The sequence below is a fragment of the Astyanax mexicanus genome, chromosome 1 (genome assembly GCF_023375975.1).
Source record: "Astyanax mexicanus isolate ESR-SI-001 chromosome 1, AstMex3_surface, whole genome shotgun sequence".
NCBI lineage: Eukaryota > Metazoa > Chordata > Actinopteri > Characiformes > Acestrorhamphidae > Astyanax > Astyanax mexicanus.
In genome coordinates, this window is record NC_064408.1 from 63,075,853 (window position 1) to 63,092,272 (window position 16,420).

Below are 16,420 nucleotides of genomic sequence, written 5' to 3' on the forward strand. Positions count from 1 at the left end.
CACAATCCTCACTTCCTCGCCAATAAAAAGCAGGGAGCACTCCAGTCCAGGTCGCTTTCACGTCGCACAGCTGCACCGCTGACCGCCTGTTTTCTTTTACAGGAAAAATAAAAAATAACTCCAGCTCAATAAAACTCACTTTTCATTCTGCATCCCCAACCTTTCACATGCCAGATGTTCAACTCAGCCAGCACTGCACTCCTCTGTGTGTGTGTAATTATGTGTCTGTGCAGAATGCAATGGTAAGTAAGTAGGTAAGTTAACAAGTAGGTAAGTAAGTAAATAAATAAATAAATACATACGCATGTATTTAGAAATGAGAAAGGATGGTCCAATAACAAAATTCCACCACTGGACACCAGACTGTGGGGTTTGTCTTGAATTTTAATCACTGATCAGCAGAGGACGCTGTTCTACAACACTGCGGGGCTCAGTACAGATCCGACCATGCAACAGCCAGACAGACAGACAGACAGCTTTTGATGTGAACGCGTTTTTACACCAGCATCCGTCAGTGCTGTTACTCCAGAAACTGGGGCACAGAAAAAGCCTCAGATTTTAACCCCTTTAACAGGCAAGAATTGCTGCCTGATATTACACCCCTAAATCTTAAGGCCTTCTATTCAAGTATTAGATAAAAAGGGTTCATGTTTGATAAATATTATAAATATACATTTTAAATATAGTAAAACTATAACTGTCAAAATATAAATATAAAAAAATAATTAAATAAAATGAGTAAAAATCATACTGTGTGTGTGCTTTTCTAAACTTTTTATAGATTTTAAAATCAGCTCTTTTCATTTTTAAAAAAGTTCATGTTCTCCAAACCTTTTGTTTAGTTGACTGTTGACTAGTTTCAACTTTTTGTATCAATTTTGTCTTAATACCACCCTTTACTAATCTAAAATTATTGGAGTAGAGAGTGAGTAGACTGCTTCTCCTAGTGTCTTGTAGAAGTCTCCGGGACTTATTACAACTTATTTTACTGAAGAGAAAAAGGGGTTTTAAATCACCTATACTTGTAGCCCATATATGGGCCATAGTTTGGTAAGGGGTTAAACCTTAAAAAAGGACAACCTGTTAATCTGAGTTAATCTGTTGTACTGTCCTGCTAAAATCACAGAAACTGGGATTTTGGTTTTGAAATGCCCAGGTCTAAATACTGAACAGGCATTTTTTCTTCTTCTTTTTTCTCATAAATTGGACACTTTCTTCCCCATTGCATAAATTAAATTGTCTAAATATATAATTGTCTTGCTTTTTGCATCACTGTGCAAAGTTTTCTTCAGCACATCTCAAAGATTCTGGACTCTGTGGTGAACAATTAATGTGTGAAAATGATTATCTCATGCTCCCTGAATCACTCTTTCACAATTCCAGCCCCATTTATTATTGTAATATTGGAATATGGCCGTATCATCAGGGAAGAAAAAAATCCATTGATGGAATAACCTGGTCTATATTCAGTATATTCAGGTAGTCAGCTGACCTCATTTTTTCAGCACATACTGTTGCTGAACCCAGACCTGAACAACTGCAGCAACCACAGATCATTGCATTGCCCCCACAGACTTGTACAGTGGGCACTAGGCATCATGGATGCATCACTTCTGCTCCCTCTCTCATTACCCTGATGCTCCATCACTCATCAGACCACATAACATTTTCATTTCTCCAATGTTTATGCTTCCTATCAAACTAAAACCAGTTTTGCAGATTAGCCTCACTAATAAGTGGTTTTCTTAAGGCTAAGCAGATGTTTAGTCCCAATCTATTGAGTTTTTTTCAAATTGTGTGTGGAAATGCTCTTACTTTCACTATTAAACATATCCCCGTTCTAGTGTTGTTTTTCTATGATTTGATTTCCCTGATCATAATCATTAAAGATTTTTTTCTGACCACCTTCCTTCTCTGAAGATGATGTTTCCCTACAGTCCTTCCACTTTTAATAATGGATAGTCCTTAACCTGCTTTTAGTAGTTTTAGCAATCTCCTTAGATGTTTTCTCTGCTTAATGCATGCTAATAATAATTGAACCTTTCTGAAACAGATGAACGTCTATTTGTCAACCCCAGGATGTCTCTTTTTACATGGTTGTTTAACAAATGAGCTGCTACTTACTGCTTCAGTTAGGGTTAAATAACTTGTTGCCAGATTAAACATGCATTAATTATGCATTAAGATGATAATAAACATTAAACTTCACTGGAAATGTAATGAGAGTATTAAGCTATGGAACAGCAAAAGACTAAATGGGTATATTCCCTATGATACCTTATAATTACCTTATAATACCTTATATAACTTATATAATAGTTTTTTCACCTACAACTTCAAACCATTATACATTTACATTTCATCATGAAGAATTATACATTAACATGCTAGGACAGGGCATTTATTAAAAAAAAAAAATTCAAAATCAGTTAATAATTCTGTCATTTTTTTATTGTTTGATTAGAAACCATGAGTGTTACAACACCAGCTTATGTGCAAGCGCTCAGACCCAGGCATACACAAACTGCAGTGTATAAGAAAGCCAGTTCACCCGCATTCAAACACACAGAGGACTTGATGTATGATGAGCGGCTTTCGGCAAAAAAAAAAAAAAAAAAAAAAAACCAAAGCATTAGAAGGGTTTAGAAAAAAGGAACTCAAGTGTTTATTTGATGCTTTTTTTTTCTGAACCTGTAAAGAAGCTGCAAGCACGTCACTCTGTCTTTAGAGGTCATAGTGCTCAAGCTTTGGGTTCAGCAATGCAGGCTACAGGAGGAGGGAGGGGAAGTGGGACGGTACAGAATGACATCACTGATATCGTGACTGAATGATTAACATTCATACACACACAAGACAAATCTTTTCATCAACACTCTGTGTCTGTCCCATCCCACTAAAAGCCAATAGAGCAAAAGGAAAAGCTACAGGAATATGGAAGCCCATCTCTGCCACTGCCATTTAGTGAGTCTTGTAAGTAATAAAGTCGTAAAACGAAAGAATAAATAAGCATCTAGTAATAATGACTTTGTGTCTTATATGAGAAACTCATTACAAGATCTTGCTGTCTTCATTGACTCAGCAAACATTCGTTCACTTACTATTCCAATTAATTATGGCTGTATCTCATGACCTAGTAACTCAATGACTAATTGTGACTCAGTATCTTATACTATCTCAAAATTATGACTTAGTGTCTGAATTGTATCTCAATGATAACTTACAGCCATTTAAATTTACTCCTTATTGGGGCTCCGAGTGGTCCTGCAAATAAGGTGCTGCCACTATGATCAGGAGATCGCTAGTTTAAATCCTGTTTATGTAGCTTGCCATCAGCTACCGGAGCCCCGAGAGAGCACAATTGGCCTTGCTCTCTCTGGGTGGGTAGATGGTGCTCTTTCCCCTCATCACTCTAAAGGGTGATGGTGATCAGCACAAGGCGTCTGCGAGCTGCTGTATTGGGAACAGAATCAGAGGCAGTGGCTGACTGCACATGTATCGAAGGAGGCATCACCAGTGATGGGGGAGTCCTAATGAGTGGGTTGGGGAGAAAGTGGCATAAAAATGAGAAATAAAATTATATAGTCTTTTTTTCCTCCCAAGTGGCAGAAATGGGCTTCCATAAAAATAGAAACACACCGGAGAGACAAATGTCTCTTTTCTGTGCATTTGTGTATTGTATACTGTACACATAACACAGTGTGTTAGTTCAAATTATAATATAATGCATGTGTGACACACAGGGTATTCTCGACAAATGTAACAAGTTTAGCGAGATGGGAAGAAAAAACAACATGAAGGAAAGGAAAAAATACAACATAAACCACAAATAAAAACAGAAATGTTCCCATTCAATAGCAGAACGTAAACTCACAGATTTACACAGTGGCTGGGTGTACAATGACATCGATTAACCAAATGCGCTTGGACCAATTTCTGCTTTCAAATATTGCATAACTTGTCTGAATAGCTCTCCATGTCCAACTGTACTTGGCAGACACTCGGATAGTGCAGAGGAAAAAAATAAAGAAAAGAAAAATAAGATGAGTTACAGTGGTAGCTTTTGTTCCTCCAGTCACTGTTTTCTCCACACTTGACAGTGTATTTTCAGTTGTTTTCATTTCTGCCCTTTGGTTTTTATATGTTAGCAGCTAAAAGCAAGCTGATGAAAAGGCTTTTTATAAGACATCAAAGCAAAGGATGGGTAGAGGGGATGAGTGACAAATAGTCTGTGACCACTTGACCATGACGTGCATGAAGTGGACAAGGTCAGAGTTCTTCATAGTTCTCTCAACTGCTATTGGATTGGATGACGTGGCTGACAACAGTTATTGCTCTTTTTTCTGTTTCCTCTTTCTCTCCACACACTATCTCTTTTTTCTCTCCTCTTCCGGGCAGTCTGTCAGTGTGTGAAAAGCAGTAAAACTCTCACCTGTCACCCTGTTCACTTGCCTGTGGCTCTCTGTGTGTGTGTTTGTGTGAGTGAGTCTCTGTGTGCTGAAGCACGGCGACACACTGCAAGCTGTTCAGCCACACACTGAAGTTAACTCGCCTGTCCCAACCTCCCACACGTTCCCTGTGTGAACCACTATAGCTGCTCTGCTTCACCTGGACACGAAGCTTAAGCCAAAAACAGCCACTGGCAAAACTCTCCACTGAAGCCAACGTGGCTCTTTAACAGTTCAATTCAATTCAATTATTGTTTATTTCCCCTTTTGCATTAATGCGTTCTGAGACTTCTCTGAACCCAATGGAAGAATTAACACATTCTTTAAATAAAAAGCTTAAACAGCAGCTTATAAATGCAGAAAAGCAGTAAGCCCTTAAACCATAAAGACCATGAGGTATTATTTGTAAAGGGCCGGTGTGGCTGCAGGTCTTCATGCTATTGACCTTAATCCTTATGTGGAACCTATGTAAAAATAAAAAAAATCACCATCAAAAAGACATCGTGACTTAAGACACTCCTACACTATAAAAAAGGGACAAAAAGAACCAATTTCAGTTCCCTTAACATCACTGTCTCAAAAGGAGATCTGTAAGTGTAAATACATTGTTTTTAAAGGTTCCAAAAGTTTTTTTTATTTTCTAGAATATTTAAATGATTTAGAGGCTCATTAAGCATTTACACTAAAGCTTCTATAAAGTTCTGCCCATCCATTTGAAGGTTTCTTAGGGCAATGAATCTGTTGGACCCAGTCCGAGATTCTTAGACAGTCCACAGTTTTGCTACCGTAGAGCAAGACCAGCTTAAGAACCAATGATTTGGAAAACAAAAATATAGAATTATGTTAAATCATATTAGTCTGGTCCAGTGTTTCTTAATCCTGGTACTGAAAGGCAACCATCCTGTACATTTTAGTGTATTCCAAACTTTAACACACATCCCTGACACTCAGGAAACACTTGTTAATTAGTTGATTAGTGGAATCAGGTGTGTTGGGGAAGCACTAAATGTGCAAGAAATGGTGCCTCCAGGATCAGGACTGAGAAACACTGGTGTGCTCAGTGTATTCTGGCCTTTAGAGCACTGAAACACGTTTAGCACACTATTATTACTATTATTTCACATTTCTGCTCCTGAACGTTTATTCCCACAAGTTCCCTCAAAGCTTTTAACCATTTTAAAAAGAAAAATATAAAACTCTTAATGAAGCAAAGCAGAGCAATGATGAGCTTCTAATACTCTTCAGTACAAGTGAGCATCTTCAGTGCCCTTGTTCACTTTGTGAGAGCTGACTGAGGAGCATAAGGAGAAAAACATAATAATAAAGGATTATTTTGATCACTGTATCTAAAAAAAAAAAAAAGGGTCTGCCACATTTAGAGAACATTGCAAGAGGGAGAAAAACAAGTGACTGGAGAAAAGAGCACATCCTGAAGAAATGAAATCATCTACTGGTGTGGAAAATTATATATATATATAAAAAAAAAAGAAAAAAAAAAGATGGAAGATTATATTTTCTGCCTATTTTCTACTAAACTCCTAAAATGACAAGTGCCAAAAATGGTTATTTAGAGTTATGCCATAAAGTCATTACCTTTGATGCATTAAAACTGTTGCAATCAATTGAGCCTCTACATTAGTAACCATAGATCAACCAATTGTTCCTTTTTGGGAATCAGAATATTTACTAAGAAATCAATATTTTCTTTATTGTTATATGTTATGTTATTTTAAGTGCCTTTTAGAAAGTTCAAGTAAAGTATATTTTAGTTTCCTTAAACGTAAAAAAAATCTATAAAAAATGTAACTGATTTCTTCCTAAAGGGAGTAATGGTTGGTATATGGTTATTTACTGGGAGGAGCTCTTTAGGGAACCACTGTGGTTATTTCTTGGCATTCCTCCATGATGTCTTCATTTTTAAAGCATAAGCATTAACAGTTCTGCTCATCATTTGTTCTGAGCGAATCCCTCGCTCTCATCTCCTCTCTTGCTCTGAACAGAACCAGATACGCAGCAGAACATGGAGGCGCTTGTCAGACTGCATGAGGACAAAAAAAAAGCTTCTTATCAACTGGTTTCTACAGGTATTACACATAGTAGTCTGAGACACACACCAGTGTGACCATTTAAAAACCATCAAGAACTTTCTCATCGCTGTCTAGCCTTCCTTTCCTTTGATGCTAAGCACTAAACACAGGCAGTGTAGCCGCTGTGCTGTATTAGTAAACTCCCACTTGGTTACACATACAAAAGGCAAAAACTAGCAAAATAAAATCCAACACAAAAACACATTAAAACATGTCAAAAAAAACTAAAACAGAAAAAAATAAATTCAATGTAACAGACAATTAAAACAACCTAGACCTGTGTGCAACGTGATCTACCCGAGTAATACTGCAAATAAAATAAACCGACACAACTCAGTAAACTAAATAAAATAGAGAAAGAAAAAAAAAAAAACAGAAATGGCTCCTGGGTAGCTTTCAGTTTTGGACTTGAGAATTCCGCTAAAGGACTGATGGACACACTATGCTCACACGTACCCTTCAAGTGACAGCCTGTTAATCCTGTCTGATATGAAGACTGATCTACTGGTGCGAGACACTGCAGATAAATCGCTTGACTTTACAGGCAAGAAACCAATAAACATTCACAGCTTTCAAGTGACGATGAAAAGGTTTGTGTTCCCGGTGGACGTCTGACCGCGTCTGAGGTCAGCCTATAATTTATGAGAGAGAAAGAATGAGAAAACGAGAGAGATTTAAACTATACATAGGACCCTGTTTAGAGGCCTGTTTTGCCTCAGTTGTACCATGAAGAGCACCTGCTATATATATATAAAAAAAAAACAACAACAAAGAAAACCTCATCGGTTCATACACACTGCGCCGCACTTGCACACCCAAACTCAGTTCTTGCATCATCACCATCATCATCATCATCATCATCATCATCATCATCATCTTCACCACCACCGTTCCGTTCAGTCATTCTCTCACATACGTTCTCTCCCAGCTCTAAACCTTGTACTTCTTTCCAACAGATGGCTACGCGCCTCTGGTCTCAGTGTAAGAAAGCTCCCTTATCTCAAACACTACTTGTGTGTTCGTGTGCACGTGTGTACTTGTGTAGGTGTAAGTATTTTACACAAATTCATAGGATATAAAAAAAAATAACACCCAAAAAACGTGAATCAGACATTCAAGAAGAGTTGGGGAATACTTTTCGTCTGGTGTTCATCGAGTATCAGAGCCCTTTGTCGTTTGGTTGCGAGTGTTGCAGTTGTTTTGAACAAGCGAGACACTTCCCACTCGCTGCAGTTAAAACCTGCATGTGGAAAATGTGCTTGTGTCATGCTTGCTTGAGCCCAACTCAAGTGTGTGAAAAGTCAATCAACTACTTGTGCGAGAGAGTGAGTGTGTGTGTGCGTGTATGTGTGTGTGTATGTGTTAAATGAGTGTGCGAGAGTTTTGTCCACACGTGACAAACACTCCCCTTTTTAAAAAATGGTCTCCTTTGTAGAAGGTCCTGAAGAAGTGTCCAGCTTCATTGTGGAGAAGGAGCAGGAGGAACAGTTCAGATTTTTTTTTTTTTACCCCCTGTAGGGTGACCCCTGCTTGGGCTTGACTCTCAGAAAGGACCCCCCTCTTCCTTCCCCAGAGTTCAGTAATCCAAGAAGGACAGAGAGGAAACGGGGACTCATTTAATGTACAAATAATGTGTTCATCAAAATCAGAACAAGCGAAGAAGTGAGCGGAGGGGTTAAGATCCAGGCGTCTGAATGCTGAACGCTGACTTCAGGAACGGGCTTGAGAAGATGGAGGAAGAGGAGGAGGAGGAGGAGGAGTGAAGTCCTGGTGGAGGGAGTGCAGAGTTCCTCGCTTGGGACTTTAGTATGGAGAGAGTGTGAAGAAGGCAGGGACAAGAAAATTTAAAGAGAACACGAAAGCCAAGGAGGGAGAGAGAAAAAAAAAGGAAAAGGAATAATAAAAATTGGAAAAAAATAGATAAAGGAAAAAAGGAAAGCAAGGGGGATTAAGAAAGGGTGGAAAGTTAAGAAGAAAAAAACAGAGGAAAGAATAAGTAAATAAGAAAAAAAAAAGAAAAAAAAGAGAGAAAAGGAGAGGGTAAAGAAGAGAGGGTTCAAATCCTCCAGTCCAGTGGAGCAGTCATACACACACACACACACACACACACACACACACACACACACACACACACTCGCACACACACACACACACACACCCACACCACTCTTTAAGGCAGTGGTGGTTGGAGGGCTTCCCTGCGTGACTCAGGCTGGGTGATGGCAGTGGGAAAGCTACCGTTAAAAGTGTTCACTCTCCACTCTTCTTCTCTTCTCTTCCCTTTCCCTCCACTCCCCTCCACTCCTCCCGTACTTCAGAAACCACCTTTTAACAGCTCTCTCTCTCTCTCTCTCTCTCTCTCTCTCTCTCCGGCTCATCTGTCCTTTCATTCAAACGACATTAGATTAGCTGGGACCTGAAAGAGACAGACAGAGTGAAGGAATTAAAACACAGGACAGGATCAGACAATTAAATCTCTCAGCTTTACGCCTTTTATACATACCCTTCTCCACCACTGTGCTTCAGAACCAAACACAAGCCTGCACTTAGAGCAGTCTGAGACCCGGGGCTCAGTGGGTGTTACAGACTAATTGCTGAAGACTTTGGAACTGTTTACAACGACCTCTATATACACACACTTCAGAAGAGCATTAGAGGGGAAAAAGGCTTCCACTTCAATAGACCTGGTTAAAGCAGTCTTTCATTACAGGAGCACACTTCTGTATTCTTTACGCTGTTTGGGTGTTCCTACATTCGAATGGCCTTTTCATGCCAAGTGGATTCAACAAAAGCTTCTATAAACATGCTGCTTGTCCAAAAACACCACACATTAGATGCTTTCAGTAGTAAAGCGTAATGATGTAATGCATGCAGACCATTTAGAAGCACCGCTGTAATGCATTTAATGTTTGCAGTATTAATTACGGTTGAGATTGGATTTATTTTACTGCACTCTTACCATATTTATTGTGGTTCTAACTATGTAACTTAAGGCTGCTCCACCAATTACAAGCATGCAATCAGAATAATGAGGTAATGAGGGGTGCACAATCATTGTAATATTATGAGGCACTAGCCTAGTAAAAAGAGATGCACAAACAGAAATAAGGAAAGCACAATAAAGGTAATGAGCAATGCAAAATGTGGAGAATGATGGGTGCAGGTTTAGAATAATGAGGGCTGCACAATCAGGGTAATGAGGGGTGCACAATCAGGGTAATAAGGGGTGCACAATCAGGGTAATGAGGGGTGCACAATCAGGGTAATGAGGGGTGCACAATCAGGGTAATGAGGGGGGCACAATCAGGGTAATAAGGGGTGCACAATCAGGGTAATGAGGGGTGCACAATCAGGGTAATAAGGGGTGCACAATCAGGGTAATGAGGGGTGCACAATCAGGGTAATAAGGGGTGCACAATCGAGGGAATGAGGGGGGCACAATCAGGGTAATAAGGGGTGCACAATCAGGGTAATAAGGGGTGCACAATCAGGGTAATAAGGGGTGCACAATCAGGGTAATGAGGGGTGCACAATCAGGGTAATGAGGGGTGCACAATCAGGGTAATAAGGGGTGCACAATCAGGGTAATGAGGGGTGCACAATCAGGGTAATGAGGGGTGCACAATCAGGGTAATAAGGGGTGCACAATCAGGGTAATGAGGGGTGCACAATCAGGGTAATGAGGGGTGCACAATCAGGGTAATAAGGGGTGCACAATCAGGGTAATAAGGGGTGCACAATCAGGGTAATGAGGGGTGCACAATCAGGGTAATAAGGGGTGCACAATCAGGGTAATAAGGGGTGCACAATCAGGGTAATAAGGGGTGCACAACCAGAGTAATGAGGGTGCAGAATCAGGGCGAAGAGGGGTGCACAGTCAGGGTAATAAGGGGCTGCACAACCAAGATACTGAAGAGTGCATAATAAGGGTAATGGAGGGTGCAAATCAGAACAACGAGGGTTACATGATCAGAATAATGAGGGGTATACAATCAGTGTAATTAAGGAATCTCAGCTGAAATGGTTGCAAATTTCATACGGGAATCTTCTTTTGTTTTATTGTAGTGTGAGACTTCATGAAACTTAAACTTGCTTGTAATGTAACTGGAAGTGAAATTCGCCATAAAGCACTGAGCCTGGTGCATGCTGATCTGTAATGTTAACCCAGGTAGTGTTTATTTCAAGTTATTAAACGTTATGTATCTAAATAAGTGGATAGACATTGGGCACTTTTTTACACAGTTACTGTCACAGTCCACCTATAGAAGATAAGCATTTGGAATTGACAGTAGCACACTTACCTGCTGTCTGTTACTCTGACATGCTGCACTCAGATGTTTGAACCACAGCAGAGCATTCATTCTGTTCCCTGCCTGGAACTTATAAGAGTTTCCTGCACACACACAAACATCACACACATCACAGAGACAAACACACTTACAATTAGTCTCTGTTCCACACTGGGTTCTTCACCAGCTGCTCATTGCCAACACAATTTCCTGACTTTCTCTATCCCCCCCCCCCCCCCTATCCCCCCACTCTTCTTTTTCACTCTCTTTTTTCTTCTTTGGAATCATCCACTATTCCCCAGGAAGATCATCCTGCAGGTGCAGACTCTCTCTGTTTCACATACACACACAGCTGTAATGATGTCAGATAAGGAATCCACTGCAGGGCTAACATGGACCAGATGAGACACAGAGAAATTACAGGAATGCATATAGCATGTTCAGTGTGTATTGGTGTGCACAGCTGGTCTGCCAACTGTTGTCCACTCCATGCATCGACATACTACACATACGAAACATGGACAGTTACAGCTCTTAGAAAACACATCTTTTCTAAGAAAAAGAAAATTGCAATTCTGATTGATTTGATTGATTTGAGTATAATTGCACTGATATGGATTCTCCTTTTGCACACAGACGCTGGCAAAGTTGTTCAGCTGTCCAAACAGAATCATTCAATGATATAAATTAAGACAAAATGTTTTTTTTTTTTTTTTTTTTTTTTTTTTAATATTGTGTTGGGTGAAACCTATACATAACGCTAGACAATATTAAGAAATGGCTGTAAAGAGTACTTAATCTTAATCATTTAATAAGTGTGAGCAAGATTACACTCTTATGATGATGTTTTTATCCTATTATCTAATCTTATAAATCACTAGGTGGCAAATTTGGAGTTGTTTTAAACACTTAAACAGCTACAACATGGTTCAGCTTAGCAGTGTAGCATTTTCAACAGGTATAGTCAATATTATGCATCAACTCTTATGTATCAATAAAGTGAAACAAAAAAAATCATACTATACTAACTGAAATTTTGCTCTTTAAAGTTTGCGCAGCCCCCATCATAATTTTAAAAATAAAACTAAGTTAGTGGGCACAGAATAGATGGTACTATTAATTATATATATGTGTATATATATATTTTTTTTCCTTTTTTTGGGCACACAACCCGCCTCCCACTTTGGATGACATACTTGTTTTTATTATTATAATACAAATATAAATAATAAAAATGTTAATAATTGAACTAACAATCATAATAAAGAAAATTAGTGGAAAATATTAAGCCAAATAATAATATAAGTAATACATGATTGAGATTAACAGTCTATTATATTATATTAGTCTATTATATTAGTGTCAGAATTGTTGTATGGGCGGACATATCCATAAAGAATGAAAATAAGCATTAGGGGTGTCTAGAGCGCAATACGAGCATACGTACGTCTGTGTCCATTTGTCCATTTTTTTTATCATTTATGTTGTCTCATACAGTATGTGATCTGTGCAATACTTTGTACTGAATCAGCTGGAGGTTGCTATTTATTAGGTGTCATTGTGAAAGTGATTTTACATACATTAGTCACAAAGTCAATGCCGGAAGAGATCCAAGGTCAATTTCTTATTTCAAGGTTCATACACTTTTTAACCAATACATTTCCATGACTTTTTCATGACTTTTCCAGGCCTTCGCTGCAAATTCTCATGACCATACAATATTTAAATAATCAGTACAGACATGGACAATAAAACTAAAAATCCATGTAAAAACTGATTATAACAGGCCTTTATATCTTACCTAAAATGGATGAAAAACTTTGAAATATCACACATTTCACTAGCTATATATAATTTCTGCACATCTGTGCCTTATATTTGTCTGAATGAAGATAGATAGCATTAAATTATATATTTTTTCTTTGTGTGAATTTACAGTTACAGTGCAGCTAAAACTGTAAGATCCACACAGCCAGCTAGCTAATTTAAAGTAAATTTTAAATTTTTTTTTTTTAGAACCAAAACAGCTTTTCTTAGTTAATAAACAGAAAAAAAAAAATCTTGACTTTTCCAAAACTTTATGGGTTTTTTCATTTTATTCAAAATGTATCCAGGACTGTAAATTGCTATGTTTGAATTCCATGACTTTTCCAGGTTTTTCATGACTGTAGGAAACCTTTTATTTTGAAGTTAAAAGTAAAATTGTGTTATTCGTGATGGCCTAATATAACTTATAGTTTTTTTTTTATTCAATTTTTTTTTTAAAGCTTGTGATGAATCAGTAGAAAAGTGAGGACACTTTTTGAGTCAGTGCATCAGGTCTGATGACCCATTTTTTAGCTTTGCTGGCACAGCACAGGTTAGTTAAACGCTCACCGTGCTCAGAGTCAGTCAGCAGGAAGACGTCAGGATGCTCTGGATCATCTGCCATCATGGCCATCAAGCCCACAACCGACACGCACTTACTAGAAGTGGATTTAAACTGTGGGATACAGATGAAAAGACAGTGTATGTGTGAGAAAGAGGTTGCTTGGCTCCATGCAAATCTATTCCATACATTTCCTGTGCTGTACTGCTTTTGTGTGGAAATATTAGTCAGTCAAACCACAATAATCTGAACGCCTCTGTGTCATTTCCTTGTGGGTTGGCACACGAGTACGTCCATGTGCGCATGTGTGTGCTATGGTTACTTTTAACTTGGCGAGTGAGTGACAGCTGGTCCATGACTGATGATGTCATACGGCTCATTATCCAATGAGTGTAAGCAGCTGCCTTCACAGACTCGCTCATTAGGAGCCCTACTTGTTAGCATTCTTTCATTCTGAGGCATTTTCCCTGCGGCTACTGGGAAATTACAGGTCTCTTTTTCTGAGCGGTAGACCAAGCTGTCCACAGATTCCTTTATCCTTTTTCAACCCTTCTCTCACTCTCTCTCTCTACTCTCCCTCTATCTCACACACACACAATGGAATCACAGAGCATTAAAACGCAGCAAGCTCAGAGCCTGACCTGAGGCAGTGTGTCCCGTATCAGTAACTGCTGAATGAGACTTTAAGGCATGGCTGCTTTGTGGGAGACACTTACATGCTTCCTCTCTGTGGCTTTGAGAGATTTGGCAGTGTAATAGTAGAGCTGAGTACCACACAGAGCTACCCAGTACTTAGTCCATGCAGCCACCTAGACAGACAGATAGACACAGAGAGAGAGAGAGAGAGAACAAGAGAAAAGCATTTTAAAAGATGTAATAGTGGATTGTGTATAGATTTTAATGAAATAAAATAATAATATAATATATTATAATATAATATATATAATATTATATAATATAATATAATAATCAACATCACATTCTAATTATATCTCACAGTAGTAGTAATAAAATCACTGTATATGTTATAAAAAAAAAAAAAAACTAATAGGTAGAATAGTGTCTATTATTCCCATTCGAAGCTTGGGACTTTAGTCCAATTCAAGACACACGGACAGAGACACGCGGACAGAGACATATGGAGAGAGACACACGGAGAGAAACACACAGACAGGGACACGTGGAGAGAGACACGTGTAGAGAGACACGTGAAGAGAGACACACAGAGAGCAACACACAGAGAGAGACGGACAGAGACACACGGACAGAGACACACGGACAGAGACACACGGAGAGAGACACACGGAGAGAGACACACGGAGAGAGACACACAGGCAGGGACACGTTGAGAGAGACACGTGGAGAGAGACACACGGATAGCAACACAGAGAGACAGACAGAGACACACGGAGAGAGACACACGGACAGAGACACGTGGAGAGAGACACATGGAGAGAGACACGTGGAGAGAGACACACGGACAGCAACACACGGAGAGAGACAGAGACACACGGAGAGAGACACACGGAGAGAGACACTCGGAGAGAGACACGTGGAGAGAGACACGTGGAGAGAGACACACGGACAGAGACACACGGACAGAGACACACGGACAAGGACACGAGGAGAGAGACACACGGACAGAGATACGGACAGAGACACACAGAAAGACACACAAAGACACACACAAACACACATTAATAGTATTAATAGTACACAGACAGACAGAGACACACAGACAGAGACACACAGACTCAGAGACACACAGACATAGACACAAACACACACACAGACAGACAGACAGACAGACAGACAGACAGCCAGACAGCGACACACAGATACCAACATACACACAGACTCGCACAGAAACACACATCCACAAAAGCAAGGAAGTTGTTTGAGAGTCCAGACTTCAAATAGGTAGCAAATAAAACTGCACTGTAAAATGGGCAAATGGTCCTACAGAGAGAGAACACATTAACTAAGCCCAATAAAAGCCTAATGGAGTGTGTGTGGCTGTGTGTGTGTGTTTGTGTGTGTGTTTGTGGGTAAACACATTTGTGAGCTTACAAAAACAAAGGATGCTGCCTGAATGTTTAAGTTAATGGTGAAGATCAGATACATTGGTATGATGGGAGTTGCTTGCTTTACAGCACAGTGGCGACTGCAGCAGCAGCACAGGACAGCGTTCTGAACTGTAATGACTATAAAGCCTAATAAAAAAACAGACCACTGAGCTCAGAGTGCCTGCCTCTCTTTACATCCACAACCAACCAGTCACAGAGCCCTCAGAACCTCTTAACTCTTATCACAACTACATTACTTTCACTTTTTTCCAAAGCAAGACTGTGAGCAGAGCCTGTTTTATTAAAGTACAAAAGGCCAGGAAGTCAGGTAGGAGAAATGATATGATTGGTGGAAAAAGTGGGAGAGAGAGAGAAAGAGAGAGAGAGGGAAAGAGATGTGACTGTAAAAGAGTCCCTAAGCTCCAATAATGAAACTTTAAGAGCATGTCTTTTACTGCTTTGGCTCTTTTATACACTACACACACACACACACATACACACACACACACACTCCACTAGGACAGCAGGGGAGCTGGGGGTGAGCCTGACTCAGCAGTGTGACAGCACAGCTGAGCTGAGAAATGACCTAGAGGAAAATAAATAAATAAAGACAGATTCCTGACTGCTCAGCAGTGAGTGATGACAAGCCAAAAGATAAACAGGAGATGCAGGGTGAGAGGGGTGTTTTAGAAAAGATGATCCTTAACAATGAGAAGATGAGGATGGGGGGATTTGAAGAGTGTTTTTATAGAGGAACCAGGACTGAAAGTTCAGATAGGTTGGTGTGTGTGTGTGTGTGTGTTGGGAAAGGTTGTTGATGTTTAAGTGTAAAGAGAAGCAGATAGAAAAAGAAGGTTACAAGAAGACAAGCAGACAAACTAACAAATTATTAGAGGTGTCTATCGATTAAAAAATGTAATCGGAATAATCACAACAATATTCTGTGATTAACTGCAATTTATCACACTTCAAGTTTTCATAGTGGACATTTAAATGTGATAAAAGAAAGAATGTATGAAATGAAAAATGCAATAATTATATTTATATTAGTGGTGTCAATTAAAATATTAGAGTATACAATAGTATGTTTGAGGGGAGATAAAGCCAACATGGGGCGCTGGAATAAAGAATGCATGATAAATTGAATATAGGAAACATTTTGTTT

The 16,420-nt window shown here is 39.3% G+C and overlaps 1 protein-coding gene across 5 annotated transcripts in view; it reads right to left on the minus strand.

Annotated features, from left to right (window-relative positions):
- Positions 1 to 2,429: 2,429 nt before the first annotated feature.
- The window catches only part of ralgps2 (Ral GEF with PH domain and SH3 binding motif 2), a 197,616-nt gene continuing 183,625 nt past the window's right edge, over positions 2,430 to 16,420 (minus strand). For all 5 annotated transcript variants that reach the window (XM_007259487.4, XM_007259485.4, XM_022664788.2 and 2 more), the window contains 4 exons: positions 13,906 to 13,998; positions 13,198 to 13,303; positions 10,834 to 10,925; positions 2,430 to 8,948 (listed from right to left, as the gene is read on the minus strand). In XM_007259487.4, coding sequence (XP_007259549.2) covers positions 8,919 to 8,948; positions 10,834 to 10,925; positions 13,198 to 13,303; positions 13,906 to 13,998 — 321 coding nt within the window. In that variant the 3' untranslated portion in view covers positions 2,430 to 8,918. The remainder of the gene's footprint in view (positions 8,949 to 10,833; positions 10,926 to 13,197; positions 13,304 to 13,905; positions 13,999 to 16,420) is intronic.